The following is a 15,478-nucleotide window of genomic DNA, read 5'->3' as shown; positions in this document are numbered from 1 at the left end:
TCATGTCTGTTGTTTAAGTTAGTAATTGCTTAGATCATTTGTAACTGGAGACGATTTGCAATTTGAATTGCGTGAAACACATTGCTTAGCCGTTGTTCCAATATTTTCAAAACAACACGTAATGTTAGCAACAGCCCCAGATATGGCACAAGTACCACCCATTCACCCCCCCCCCCCCCTCCACAGCTATCCATATGCTAAGCCCCACCCATGGTCCTCCCCTTCCTCCGGTGGGCCCAGGACCTAGAAGAGGACCGAGGTATTCCTACCTGTTGTGACTAAAAAGTGTCTCACCTTCTGGCCTTTATGTGATGGTCCCCTGTAGGATCTGACCTCCATTCTTCAAAATTTTCCTGAAGAGCAAGCCAATTGGAGAAGGGCACTTTACATGGTTCATTGTGTCCATTGTCCATTGAGATCTGCAACCCACTTTCTTGTTGTGACATTGTGGTCCTGCTCATCCCCATCTCTCAGGCGAGGACACCTTCCTGGGCACGTTTTCTTCCATGCACTATGCAGTGTCGCTTTCTGTGCTGACAATGACGATTGACTTCTTAGCACCTCATATCCAGCATTGTAGCCAACCCGTTGTGGGACTGTCATATGCCCATTTGGTAGTAGCCTCCTGACAACACAGTGATCACACTGCTGATACCTGAGCTATAAACTCGTGACATGTGCCATGGAGTAGATGCCCATCTCCCTGGGGCATCGGGACTCCCGGCAATGGCCATACTGCTGGTGGCCCTTGCTGAGGCTGGGTGGCGCCCGTGGGGAGAGTCCCTGGTAGGAGTGGGTAGCATCAGGGCGGATGACCCACAATGAAGCGGAATAAGTCATGTCTTGCTGGTGACTGTACAGGCAAGATAGAATACAATGCCGACAGGTATGACCATAAATCATTTCCCTCCCCTGCTACACCATGGGTGGGACGTAAAGCTACAGAATGGAGAGAGCCACATTCTGCCTTGGTTTTTAGTCTGTAGCAGAACCGATGGGGGGGACTTTTTTTCCTATCGACAAATCCTCAGTTTTTCGTTGAACACCTTGAGGATAAATTTGGTGAAGTGACAGCGCTGTCCAAGATGCGAAACGGTGCAGTCTTGATACAGACAGCATTCCCAGTCCAATCCCGGTGTCACTCGCCTGTGACAAGCTGGGTGATATTCCTGTTCCGTCACTTCCCGTAAAAGCCTCAACATTTTCCAAGGAATTATTTTCCATCGTGACCACCTCTTGCAGTCTGTCAGCAAGCTCCACGCCAATTTAGATTGGCAGGCTGTTCATTTCATCCTTCGCGTGTGCAGGGGACCCAAAGACAACAGAGTTGCTACTGGTGCCTTTATCTTGGCCTCTGAGGGTGATTCATTGCCTGAAAAGGTCAAGGCTATGGTTTACTGCTGTGACGTTAAATCATACGTCCCTCCCCCTATGCAGTGCTGGAAATTTAGGCTCGTGTCTTCCCGCTTCACTTCCAGCGCCACGTGTCGAGGCTGTGGACGTCCACTGCACCCAGACTTTCCATGTGCGCCACCTCCCACTTGCGTCAGCTGCGGAGAACACCACTCCCCCTGCTCGCCAGACTGTCCAGTACTTCAAAAGGAGCGAAAAATTGTGGAGTACAAGAACCTGGACCAGTTGACTTGCACAGAGGCTAAACAGAAATTTGAAAGATTACACGCCATCCGGTTGATGTCGTCGTATGCTGAAGCCACATCACCATCGCCGTCCCAAGTGCCAGTGGTTCCTCACTCTGTGCCACGAACAGTGGGACCTCTGGGCCACCAGAATAAACCCACTCCCTTGGTGGTAGGGGCCAAATATTCCTCCGTTGCTCCCAAAGCACCTACTTCTGCAGCAAGGCCCCACAAACGCAGGTAACATAGGTCCCCTGCCATAGAAGCAACAGCATCATCCAGCTCCTCTTGTGCGGCAGGGGTCCGTTGGGCCCCTCTCTTCTGAGGTCTCCACTAATGCCATGTTGGACACTTGCCAGTGGCTCAAGGAGCCAAAAGCTGCTGGACAAAGAGCTTCATGGCCTTCCTCTGTGTTTGAAGCTGCCTTGGAGAAACCTTCCCAACAAGCTCCTAAAGAGAAATTGTCACTAAGTACTAGTCTGCTAAGAAACAGGACCCTCTGGTGGCCCCAACACCACCACTCCCTGTCAATGCTGCATCTGAGGATGCAGTGGAGATCTTGGAGTCCCCTGTGGACCTGGATCTCACTGCTGCCTGTCCATCATAGAAATGGCTACAAACACTCACTCAGTGGCAGCAGGTGACCCTGAGGCATAACCTGCCTCTTCATGCGTTCCCAGCCTCACTATAACGTCATCTTTCAGTGGAATTGTGGTGGCTTTTCCACCACCTGGCTTAGGTACAGCAACTGTTAAGCTTTACACCTGCTTTCTGCAATGCCCTCCAGAAACCTGGTTTCTGGCAATGCGGACCCCTGCCCTTTGTGGCTGTAATGGATATTACAGGAACTGTAGCAACTATAATAGTGTCAGGTGACTTTTACCTATGTCTTAACTCGGTTTGCATTGAACCTGTGCCCCTTCAAATCCCTCTTGAAGCTGTGGCTGTCAGGATGAGGACAACGCAGGAAATAACTGTCTGCAACATATACCTTCCATCAGATGGTGCAGTACCCCTGAACGCGTTGCCTGCACTGATTGATAAACTCCCGAAATCTTTTCTACTTCTGAGAGATCTTAACTGTCATAACCCCTTGTGGGGTGGCACAGTTGTTACTGGCTGAGGCAGAGATTTCGAAAATTTACTGTCACAAGTCGACTGGGGCATATGGCACATACTAGGCCGTTGATCTCCAGATTTGCAGTCCTGGCCTTCTCCCATCTATCCACTGAAGAGCACATGACAATCTGTGTAGTAGTGACCATTTCCCCATCTTCCTGTCACTGCCTCGGTGTCAGGCCCACAGACACCTCTCCAGATGGGCTTTAAACAAGACGGACTGTCAAACTTTAACCTCTGCTGTCACTGTTGAATCTCTCCTACATAGTAACGATCATTTCTGCGGCAGAAAATGTGATCCTTTGTTACTTAGGGTGCGCCAGGTAAAAGACAGTCCCCTGGAAGTTGCTGAGGCAGTTAGAGAGATATTGGCGAGCTCTACAGTGACATAAGTGGCACCCTTCCCTGGAACACCTCATAGCCTTTAAACAGCTCCGTGCCTGTGTTAGCTAGCTTATCAAAAGGTGTAACAGGAGTGTTGGCAGAGGTATGTGTCGACCATTGGGTGCCATGTCACCTTCCTAAGTCTGGGCAAATATCAAACGAGTTTTTGGGTACCAGACACCAACAGGTGTTCTGGGTATTAAAATAAATAGCATGTTATCTACCGACGCAAAGACGGTTGCCAAGCAATTTGCTGAGCACTATGCTCGCACCTATGCATCTGAGAATTAACCCCCAGCCTTTTGCACTCTCAAACGGTGAAAGGAAGAGAAAGTCCTCTTGTTCACTACATGCCACTGTGAACCCTATAACACCACATTTACAGAGTGGGAGCTCCTCAGGGCAATGTGCAAGGGCACTAACACAGCTCCTGGGCCCAATCGGATCCACAGTGAGATGATTAAACATCTGTCACGTGGCCTACTCACCAGGGTGACTCTACCACTGATAATCTTGTGTCGCTAGAGTCTGCCATTCAAACAGCCTTTTTCAGATGCCAACATCTTGTTGCCATCTTTTTTGATTTACAAAAAGCGTATGACACCACCTGGCAACATCATATCCTTGCCACATTACGAGTGGGGTATCCGAGGCCCGATTTTTATCCACAATTTCCTGTCACTCCATACTTTCCATGTCAAAGTTGGCACCTCTCATAGTTCCCCCAATATCCAGGAGAATGAGGTCCTGGAGGGCTCTGTATTGATTGTATCTCTGTTTTTTAGTGGCTCATAATGGTCTAGCAGCAGCTGTAGGGCTGGCTGTCTCACCCTCTCTGTATGCAGAAGACTTCTGCATTTCATACTGCTCCATCAGTACTGGTGTTACTGAGCAGCACCTATAGGGAGCCATCCACAAGGTGGAGTAATTTGCTCTAGCCCTCAGTTTCCAGTTTTGGCCGCAAAGTTGTGTGTTTTGCACTTACGTTGGTGTTTTATCGTTCATTTGGAACGATAAATTCACCTTAATGATGATCCACTCACTCTAGTGGAGACATAGCGATTCCTAGGAATGGTTTTCTGTGGCCGATTGACTTGGCTTCCTCACCTTCGTTAGCTTAAGCGGAAGTGTTGGCAGCACCTCAATACCCTCTGCTGCCTGAGTAACACCAACTTGGGCATTGATCGCCCTACACTGCTGCAGCTCTACAGAGCTCTTGTTCAATCCCACCTTGACTATGTGAGTGTGGTTTACGTTTCGGCGGCGCCCTCAGCATTGCATTTACTTGACCCAGTGCACCACTGTGCGGTTAGCATAGTGATGGCAGCTTATAGGATGAGTCTGGTGACCAGCGCTCTTGTGGAGGCTGGAGTTCCTCCATTGCAGGTCAGGCATGCATAACTGCTCACTAGTTACATTGCACATGTTCGTAGTTCTCCTGTGCATCCGATTTACCATATCCTTTTCCCACCCACTGTGGTTGATCTCCCACATCGGTGGCCCAGGTCAGGTCTTATAATTGCAGTTTGCGTCCAATCCCTTCTATCTGAACTGGAGTCTTTGCCTTTACCACCTATACTCAAGGTTCAATCACATACACCTTCATGGTGTACACCTAGGCCACAGCTTCACCTGGTCCTTTCCCATGGCCCAAAGGCCTCTGTTCACCCTGCAGCTCTCCGGTGTCACTTCATCTCAATTCTTGACATGTACCAAGGCTATTAAGTGATTTACACAGATGGCTGATGGTCACATCGGCTTCATGTATGGTGGCTATATCTTGTATTCTTGAGCACATCCATTGATGCCCTGGGGAGTCGTTTCTTCTGTGTACTGACTCATTGATCAGCCTACAAGCTATCAACCAGTGCTACCCTCATCATCCTTTGGTTGTGACTGTCCAGGAGTCCATCTATGCCCTGGAATGGTGTAGTCATCCAGTGGTGTTTGTGTGGACCCCAGGACACATTGGAATCCCAGGCAATGAACTTGCTAACAGTCTGGCCAAAAAGTCTACACGGAAACTACTTATGGAGGTTGAAATTCCAATAACTCACCTGTGTTCGTTTTTATGTCACCAGGTTTTCCGGCTTTGGGAGTCTGAATGACATAGTATCAGTATGCAGAACAAACTGCGTGCCATTGAGGAGACTGCGAATGTGGGGCAGTCATCCATGCGGGCCTCTCACAGGGACCTGTCTCAGTTGTCTGTGGCCCATATTCTGGTGCACTGTCCCACTTTGACAGCCCTGCAACAAAATCTCCAGTTACCGAACTCACCGCTAATTTTATCTGACAATGCCTTATCGGCTGATTTAGTTTTACGTTGTATTTGCATGTTCTTTGTGCCTCTGTGTCCTCCACCCTAGTGCGTTAAATGCATAATTGCAGAGTGGCTGCCTTCTCCTTTTTATTCTCAAGATGAGCGAGCGAGCGAGCCAGCCATGGTAATCTGTTTCGTCGTTTTAATCTCTTCTACCTGTTTCTTGTATATACTAGAGTTGATGGGATATCTTTTCATGTGCATGAAGCCTCATTTTTGTGGAGCATTTGGAGGACAAGTTTTGGGAGGTGGAGGGTTGCCAAAAATGTGCTTTGGGTCAGTCTTGATAAAAGCAGCATCCTCTGCCCAGTCACGGGCATTACTCGCTTGTGACAGGTTGGGGGATGTTTGGTATCATCATGCCCCATAAGAGCTTAAATATGGTCCAGGGTATTACATTCCACAGGGACATTCTTTTACAGTCTGACGATGAGCAGTGTGCCAATTTAGAGTGGTGAGATGTTTATTTCCTCCGGCATGTCCTTCGAGGGTGACAAATGGCCCGAGAAGGTCAAGGTGATGGTCTCCTGCTGTGACATGAAGCCATATCTCCCTCCCTGATGAAGTGCTTTAAGTCCTGGAAGTTTGACCATATGTCTTCCCACTGCACTTGCAGTGTCACATGTCAAGATAGTGGACGTCCATCACATCCCAATTCTCCACGTGCCCCCCCTCCCACATGTGTCAACCGAAGAGAGCATCATACACCTTGCTCACCAGACAGCAGGATTTTGCGGAAAGAGAGGAAAAGCTTGGAATATAAGACCCAGGACAGACTGACCTAAACTGAGGCTAAGAGGAAATTTGAGCATCTCCATCCTGTCGCTGTGACCACCTCTTGCACTGCCGCTACTGAGAACAGTTGTAGCCCCCATCAGTTCCTCGCATTCCTGTCGCCTCTCAGAACCAGAAGACTACACCTGCCCCCTTGATGGTGGGGGGGGGCTCGTCCCTCCTTGTTGCTCCCGCACCACCTATTTCTGGAGCAACACCCCCCCCCCCCCCAACCATCAGAAATATCAGTCTCCACTTCAGAGTCAGAGAAGCATAAGTCTTCTTTGGATTCTCTTGCTAGGATGGGGTCCCTTGGGTCACTCAGTTCCCAGGTTTCTGCTAGTGGGAACGGTGGCACCCGCCAGTGTCTGAAGAGCCCAAAAGCAGCTGGTCGTAGGGTGTCATGCTCATCCTCAGTCCCAGAGAATGAATCAGTAAAGTCTTCCCAGCCAGGGAAACCCACAGAACAGTGAGAGAAACCGAAAAAAAAGGTCCGAAGACTAAGGGAACTGCGATGGCACCTACACCACCGCTAACCTACAGGTCTGCGGATGAGTTGGAGGGGCCTCCGCTGAGGACCTAGATCTCGCAGGACCCTCAGATGCAATGGATGTAGACTGCTCAAGCAAAAAGCAGGTGATGTTCCATGCCTTCTTAGTCTCACAATGATGTCATCCTCCAATGGAATTGGTGCAGTTTTTTTCACCGCCTGGTTGAGCTACAGCAACTGTTCAGCTTTACACCTGCTTTCTGTGTTGCCCTCAAGGAAACCTCGTTGCTGGCAATGCAGATGCCTGCCCTCTGTAGCTGTAGCTATGGGATACTACAGGAACCGTATCGACTATAATAGAGTGTCAAGTGGAGTTAGCGTTTATGTCCTAAACTCAGTCTGTAGTGAACCTGTGCCCCATCAAACCCTTCTTGAAGCTGTGGCTGTCAGGATAAGGACGATGCAGGAAATAACTGTCTGCACCGTATATCTTCCTCCAGATGGTGCAGTATCCCTGAACGCATTGGCTGCACTGATCAATCATCTCCCAAAATCTTTCCTACTTTTGGGAGATTTTAACGCTTGTAACCCGTTGTGGGGTGGCACCATGCTTACTGGCCGAGGCAGAGATGTCAAAACTTTTCTGTCTCAGTTCGACCTCTGCCTCTTAAATACTGGGGCCGCTACACATTTCAGTGTGGCATGTGGCACATATTCGGGTCTTGATCTCCCATGTATCCACTGGAGAGCACATGATGACCTGTGTGGTAATGACCATTTCTCCATCTTCCTGTCACTGCCCTGGTGTCAGGACCACGGTTGCCTTTCCAGATAGGATTTAAACAAGAGAGACTGGGAGACTGTCACACATCTGCTGTCACCGTGGAATCTTCCCCACATATTAACATCGATGTCATAGTTGAGCAGGTGACTACAACAATTGTTTCTGTGGCAGAAAACATGATCCCTTGCTCTTAAGGGTGCCTCTGGCAAAAGTCAGTACCTTGGTCGTCGCTAAAGCAGTTAAGGAGCATCAGCGAGCTCAACAGCGGCATAAGTTTTATCCTTCCCTGGAGCACCTCATTGCCTTTAAACAGCTCCGTGCCCATGTTGACCAACTTATCAAATGATGGAAGCAGGAGTGTTGGTAGAGATATGTCTCGACCATTGGGTCCCAAGCCTGGACAAAAATCAAACGTGTTTTCTGGTACCAGACCCCAACAGGTGTTCTTGGTGTTAACATAAATGGCTTGTTACCTACCGATGCAAAGACGGTTGCTGAGCACTGTGCTTGAGCCACTGCAACGAAGAATTACCCCCCAGCCTTTCGCACTCTCAAACCGCAGCTGGAAGGGAAAGTCCTTGCGTTCACTGCACGCCATGTGAGATCGAACAATTGAAGTTCAGGTGCCATGCATGCCTACTGCCAAAGGTTTAAGTAGACCAGAGATGAGTGTCGCAGGAGTAACAAATGATAGCGACGCCCCACAACAGAATAATCTTGATGACACAGTGTTTACAGTTTATGAGACAGTAGTCACACATCTCCCAGAGTGACATACTGCACATGAATGAAACGTCGGAGAGCAATCTAAATATGAATCTTGACATGTTACAAACACCACTTGGTCGCAACACAAACATTCACTTGGGAAGTACAGCGGATAGCAACCACAGTAGTACAACTGGAGCACTGCTATGGCAGCTACTATCTAACATAAATGTGAAATTTGATTATATGAAACACCATATAAGCACCAGTTTCAGTAATTCGACACAAGATATGAACATGGTAAAGCAGCAGCAAAACACTGTTACACAAGTTGTTAACATGGTAAAACAGCAACAAAACACTGTTACACAAGATCTAAATAGAATGAAACCAAGTATTGAAGGATTTACAAGACACAGTCTCACAGAAATTCGATGACTTAGCCAAAAATTTTCACACTGAAATAGACAAAAAATTGAATGATATGAAAACGCAGGTAAACCGTGAAGTACTTTCTTAAGGTAACAGTAACATTACAGAGGTAAAACAGAAGGTAGATTGTTTTAATGACCAGCCCAATCTAGTAGAACAGATAAAGAAAATCAGATGCCAACACAAACATTGAAGCAACACAAAACCAGTTGGTTTTGACAATAAAAAAAGGTAACCACTGTCATTAACAAATTAAATAAAGACTATGGAGGCATACCTGTAGTTGTAGAGGACTTTAAGGGTAGTAACATTAGAAGTTGACTCAGCATGTGCTAAGAAGGAGAGAGATATTAATGGAAAATCTCGGTGATATCATTAGTCAAGCTGAAGCAGGTACGCTAGATAAAGGTAACACCATTGCAGAGAAGTTAGTTACAGATTGTAAGTTATACACAGATGTAGTAGAAAAGGACATTCAGAAAAAAGAAAATGAAATCATGAACGAAGTAAACATTAACCTAAAAGCTGCAATTTTGAGAAGAAAATATTACCGTATCTCAAAATATGCACGTAAATAACACAGGCTACAGCGAACAAACGACAACCTGTTGGTGTCGATTCACAAATTGTCAAGAGTCCCACAGCAGGTACCAGTGACATTTGAAGATTGCAAAATATAATCATACCCACAACTCCAATACCTGAACAATTACCAGCCAGAATTTATTAGGATTTCCAGTATATATACATCACTTTTCTAGTCCCCCCAACACTATTCAACATGTAAGCTTTATTTAAAGTGAATGGGATGTACTCAATGGGGAAGGTAAATTAAAAAGTTGTTTGGTTGCAAGGATATTGTTTTGATACATCTCCATGAAAAAATAAATAAGCTCTTCAATTCAGTAATTTGTGTATCTTCACCTTTTTGTTTCGATAAGTGGTAGTGTGTGGATGTATGCTTGGATCCGTCATACCATCATTATTTTTTTAAAAAAATGTGTATCTCAACTGTACATTGAAAGTCATAAAAAATTATTAAAAAATGGCAAAAATTAATTCACATGTGAGATGTGCATCCCTGTGTGTTCATCATTTTGCCCGTTGCAGATATCCTGCATCAGGAGGTTCGGAGCAGGCAAGAGGAATTTGCACAAGCAGTGGAGGATATATCTCTCCCATATTCCCCCTGTACCCCCACCCATACCCCCCCCATACTCCCACCATACCCTCCCCCCCACCGTACTCCCACCATACCCTCCCCCCCACCGTACTCCCACCATACCCCCCCCCACCGTACTCCCACCATACCCTCCCCCCCCCGTACTCCCACCATACCCTCCCCCCCCCCGTACTCCCACCATACCCTCCCCCCCCCGTACTCCCACCATACCCTCCCCCCCCCCCGTACTCCCACCATACCCTCCCCCCCCCCGTACTCCCACCATACCCTCCCCCCCGTACTCCCACCATACCCTCCCCCCCGTACTCCCACCATACCCTCCCCCCCGTACTCCCACCATACCCTCCCCCCCCGTACTCCCACCATACCCTCCCCCCCCGTACTCCCACCATACCCTCCCCCCCCGTACTCCCACCATACCCTCCCCCCCCGTACTCCCACCATACCCTCCCCCCCCGTACTCCCACCATACCCTCCCCCCCCGTACTCCCACCATACCCTCCCCCCCCGTACTCCCACCATACCCTCCCCCCCCGTACTCCCACCATACCCTCCCCCCCCGTACTCCCACCATACCCTCCCCCCCGTACTCCCACCATACCCTCCCCCCCGTACTCCCACCATACCCTCCCCCCCGTACTCCCACCATACCCTCCCCCCCGTACTCCCACCATACCCTCCCCCCGTACTCCCACCATACCCTCCCCCCCGTACTCCCACCATACCCTCCCCCCCGTACTCCCACCATACCCTCCCCCCCGTACTCCCACCATACCCTCCCCCCCCGTACTCCCACCATACCCTCCCCCCCCGTACTCCCACCATACCCTCCCCCCCCGTACTCCCACCATACCCTCCCCCCCGTACTCCCACCATACCCTCCCCCCCGTACTCCCACCATACCCTCCCCCCCGTACTCCCACCATACCCTCCCCCCCGTACTCCCACCATACCCTCCCCCCCGTACTCCCACCATACCCTCCCCCCCGTACTCCCACCATACCCTCCCCCCCGTACTCCCACCATACCCTCCCCCCCGTACTCCCACCATACCCTCCCCCCCCCGTACTCCCACCATACCCTCCCCCCCGTACTCCCACCATACCCTCCCCCCCGTACTCCCACCATACCCTCCCCCCCCGTACTCCCACCATACCCTCCCCCCCCCCGTACTCCCACCATACCCTCCCCCCCCGTACTCCCACCATACCCTCCCCCCCGTACTCCCACCATACCCTCCCCCCCGTACTCCCACCATACCCTCCCCCCCCGTACTCCCACCATACCCTCCCCCCCCCCGTACTCCCACCATACCCTCCCCCCCCCCGTACTCCCACCATACCCTCCCCCCCCCGTACTCCCACCATACCCTCCCCCCCCCCGTACTCCCACCATACCCTCCCCCCCGTACTCCCACCATACCCTCCCCCCCCGTACTCCCACCATACCCTCCCCCCCCGTACTCCCACCATACCCTCCCCCCCCGTACTCACACCATTCCCTCCCCCCCGTACTCACACCATTCCCTCCCCCCCCGTACTCACACCATACCCTCCCCCCACACCCGTACTCAGACCATACCCTCCCCCCACACCCGTACTCAGACCATACCCTCCCCCCACACCCGTACTCAGACCATACCCTCCCCCCACACCCGTACTCAGACCATACCCTCCCCCCACACCCGTACTCAGACCATACCCTCCCCCCACACCCGTACTCCGACCATACCCTCCCCCCACACCCGTACTCCGACCATACCCTCCCACACCCCACACCCGTACTCCGACCATACCCTCCCCCCACACCCGTACTCCGACCATACCCTCCCCCCACACCCGTACTCCGACCATACCCTCCCCCCACACCCGTACTCCGACCATACCCTCCCCCCCCACCCGTACTCCGACCATACCCTCCCCCCACACCCGTACTCCGACCATACCCTCCCCCCACACCCGTACTCCGACCATACCCTCCCCCCACACCCGTACTCCGACCATACCCTCCCCCCACACCCGTACTCCGACCATACCCTCCCCCCCACACCCGTACTCCGACCATACCCTCCCCCCCACACCCGTACTCCGACCATACCCTCCCCCCCACACCCGTACTCCGACCATACCCTCCCCCCACACCCGTACTCCGACCATACCCTCCCCCCACACCCGTACTCCGACCATACCCTCCCCCCACACCCGTACTCCGACCATACCCTCCCCCCCACACCCGTACTCCGACCATACCCTCCCCCCACACCCGTACTCCGACCATACCCTCCCCCCACACCCGTACTCCGACCATACCCTCCCCCCACACCCGTACTCCGACCATACCCTCCCCCCACACCCGTACTCCCACCATACCCTCCCCCCACACCCGTACTCCCACCATACCCTCCCCCCACAGCCGTACTCCCACCATACCCTCCCCCCACACCCGTACTCCCACCATACCCTCCCCCCACACCCGTACTCCCACCATACCCTCCCCCCCCGTACTCCCACCATACCCTCCCCCCCGTACTCCCACCATACCCTCCCCCCCGTACTCCCCCATACCCTCCCCCCGTACTCAAACCATACCCTCCCCCATATTCCCCCACACCCTCCCCCCGTACACACCCCACACCCTCCCCCCGTACACACCCAAGACCCTCCCCCCGTACACACCCAAGACCCTCCCCCCGTACCCTCCCCCCGTACCCTCCCCCTGTACCCTCCCCCGTACCCTCCCCCCCTAACCCTCCCCCCCCCCCGTACCCTCCCCCCCGTACCCTCCGCCCCGTACCCTCCACCCCGTACCCTCCACCCCGTACCCTCCCCGCCGTACCCTCCCCGCTGTACCCTCCCCGCCGTACCCTCCCCCCCGTACCCTCCCCCCCGTACCCTCCCCCCCGTACCCTCCCCCCCGTACCCTCACCCCGTACTCCCCCTTACCCTTACCCACTCCCCTAACCCCCCCCCATACTCCACCCGTACACACCCCCAACCCCCCCGTACACGACCCCAACCCACCCCCGTACACCCCTTCAACCCCCCGTACACCCCCTGTACCCCCCGTACACCCCCCGTACCCCCCGTAAACCCCCCGTACACCCCCTGTACCCCCCGTACACCCCCTGTACCCCCCGTACACCCCCTGTACCCCCCGTACACCCTCTGTACCCCCCGTACATCCCCCGTACCACCCGTACGCCCCGTACCGCCTCCCCGTACTCCACCCGTACCGCCTCCCCGTACCCCCCCGTACTCCCCCTGTAGCCCCCCATTATCCACCCGTACCCCCCATACGCCCCCATACTCCCCACATACCCGCACCTACTACACATCACCCCACCCTCCGTACTACACATTAACCGCCCATACTACACATTACCTGCCCGTACTACACATTACCCCATCCCCCCACTACACCTCACCCCACCCAACCCCCCCTTACTACGCCTCACCCCCTTACTACGCCTCACCCCCTTACTACGCCTCACCCCCTTACTACGCCTCACCCCCTTACTACGCCTCACCCCCTTACTACGCCTCACCCCACCCAACCCCCCCGTACTACGCCTCACCCCCTTACTACGCCTCACCCCACCCAACCCCCCCGTACTACGCCTCACCCCACCTCCCTGTACTAACCCACCCCCCCCCCCATACTACACCTCATCTCACCCCAACCCCCCGTACTACACCTCACCTCACCCCACCCTCCCGTACTACTCCTCGCCCCCCCCCCGTTCTACTCCTCACCCCCCCGTACTACTCCTCACCCCCCCATACTACTCCTCACCCCCCGTACTACTCCTCTCCCCCCCCGTACTACTCCTCTCCCCCCCCGTACTACTCCTCTCCCCCCCGTACTACTCCTCTCCCCCCCGTACTACTCCTCTCCCCCCGTACTACTCCTCTCCCCCCGTACTACTCCTCTCCCCCCCGTACTACTCCTCTCCCCCCCGTACTACTCCTCGACCCCCCCGTACTACTCCTCGACCCCCCCGTACTACTCCTCGACCCCCCCGTAGTACACCTCGACCCCCCCCCCCGTACTACTCCTCGACCCCCCCCGTAGTACACCTCGACGCCCCCCCCCCGTACTACTCCTCGACCCCCCCCGTACAACTCCTCGACCCCCGCCCCGTACAACTCCTCGACCCCCGCCCCGTACAACTCCTCGACCCCCGCCCCGTACAACTCCTCGACCCCCGCCCCGTACAACTCCTCAACCCCCGCCCCGTACAACTACTCCTCGACCGCCGCCCCCGTCCTACTACTCCTCCTCGACCGCCGCCCCCGTCCTACTACTCCTCCTCGAACGCCGCCCCCGTCCTACTACTCCTCCTCGACCGCCGCCCCCGTCCTACTACTCCTCCTCGACCGCCGCCCCCGTCCTACTACTCCTCCTCGACCGCCGCCCCCGTCCTACTACTCCTCCTCGACCGCCGCCCCCGTCCTACTACTCCTCCTCGACCGCCGCCCCCGTCCTACTACTCCTCCTCGACCGCCGCCCCCGTACTACTACTACTACTCCTCCTCGACCGCCGCCCCCGTACTACTACTACTACTCCTCCTCCTCGACCGCCGCCCCCGTACTACTACTACTACTACTCCTCCTCCTCGACCGCCGCCCCCGTACTACTACTACTACTCCTCCTCCTCGACCGCCGCCCCCGTACTACTACTACTACTACTCCTCCTCCTCGACCGCCGCCCCCGTACTACTACTACTACTACTCCTCCTCCTCGACCGCCGCCCCCGTACTACTACTACTCCTCCTCCTCCTCGACCGCCGCCCCCGTACTACTACTACTACTACTACTCCTCCTCGACCGCCGCCCCCGTACTACTACTACTACTCCTCCTCCTCGACCGCCGCCCCCGTACTACTACTACTACTCCTCCTCCTCGACCGCCCCCCCCGTACTACTACTACTACTACTCCTCCTCCTCGACCGCCGCCCCCGTACTACTACTACTACTCCTCCTCCTCGACCGCCGCCCCCGTACTACTACTACTACTGCTCCTCCTCGACCGCCGCCCCCGTACTACTACTACTACTGCTCCTCCTCGACCGCCGCCCCCGTACTGCTACTACTGCTCCTCCTCGACCGCCGCCCCCGTACTGCTACTACTGCTCCTCCTCGACCGCCGTCCCCGTACTGCTACTACTGCTCCTCCTCGACCGCCGCCCCCGTACTGCTACTACTGCTCCTCCTCGACCGCCGCCCCCGTACTGCTACTACTGCTCCTCCTCGACCGCCGCCCCCGTACTGCTACTACTGCTCCTCCTCGACCGCCGCCCCCGTACTGCTACTACTGCTCCTCCTCGACCGCCGCCCCCGTACTGCTACTACTGCTCCTCCTCGACCGCCGCCCCCGTCCTGCTACTACTCCTCCTCCTCGACCGCCGCCCCCGTCCTGCTACTACTCCTCCTCCTCGACCGCCGCCTCCGTCCTGCTACTACTCCTCCTCCTCCTCGACCGCCGCCCCCGTCCTGCTACTACTCCTCCTCCTCCTCGACCGCCGCCCCCGTCCTACTACTACTCCTCCTCCTCCTCGACCGCCGCCCCCGTCCTACTACTACTCCTCCTCCTCGACCGCCGCCCCCGTCCTACTACTACTCCTCCTCCTCGACCGCCGCC

The 15,478-nt window shown here is 54.3% G+C and overlaps 1 protein-coding gene across 1 annotated transcript; it reads right to left on the bottom strand.

Annotated features, from left to right (window-relative positions):
* Positions 1 to 186: 186 nt before the first annotated feature.
* Positions 187 to 11,229, bottom strand: LOC126362333 (ctenidin-1-like). The gene is made up of 4 exons (XM_050007875.1): positions 11,149 to 11,229; positions 10,991 to 11,032; positions 9,921 to 9,977; positions 187 to 243 (listed from the first exon to the last, which is right to left on the bottom strand). The coding sequence occupies exons 1-4, from the start codon at positions 11,227 to 11,229 to the stop codon at positions 187 to 189; spliced, it is 237 nt and encodes a 78-aa protein (XP_049863832.1).
* Between the last annotated feature and the right edge of the window lie 4,249 nt (positions 11,230 to 15,478).

Source organism: Schistocerca gregaria, chromosome 1 (assembly GCF_023897955.1).
Source record: "Schistocerca gregaria isolate iqSchGreg1 chromosome 1, iqSchGreg1.2, whole genome shotgun sequence".
NCBI lineage: Eukaryota > Metazoa > Arthropoda > Insecta > Orthoptera > Acrididae > Schistocerca > Schistocerca gregaria.
This window is presented reverse-complemented; position numbering and strand designations above follow the sequence as displayed.

Bases quoted from the DNA above. Each gene is read 5' to 3' on its own strand.
- LOC126362333 (XM_050007875.1), bottom strand. From the start codon at position 11,229: ATGGTGGGAGTACGGGGGGGGGGAGGGTATGGTGGGAGTACGGGGGGG. The intron at 11,033-11,148 runs GTATGGTGGGAG...GTATGGTGGGAG, and splicing joins GGAGTACGGGGGGGGGGAGG to TACGGGGGGGGAGGGTATGG. The intron at 244-9,920 runs GTGGGGGGGAGG...GTCCTCTTCTAG, and splicing joins GGGGGTATGGTGGGAGTACG to GTCCTGGGCCCACCGGAGGA.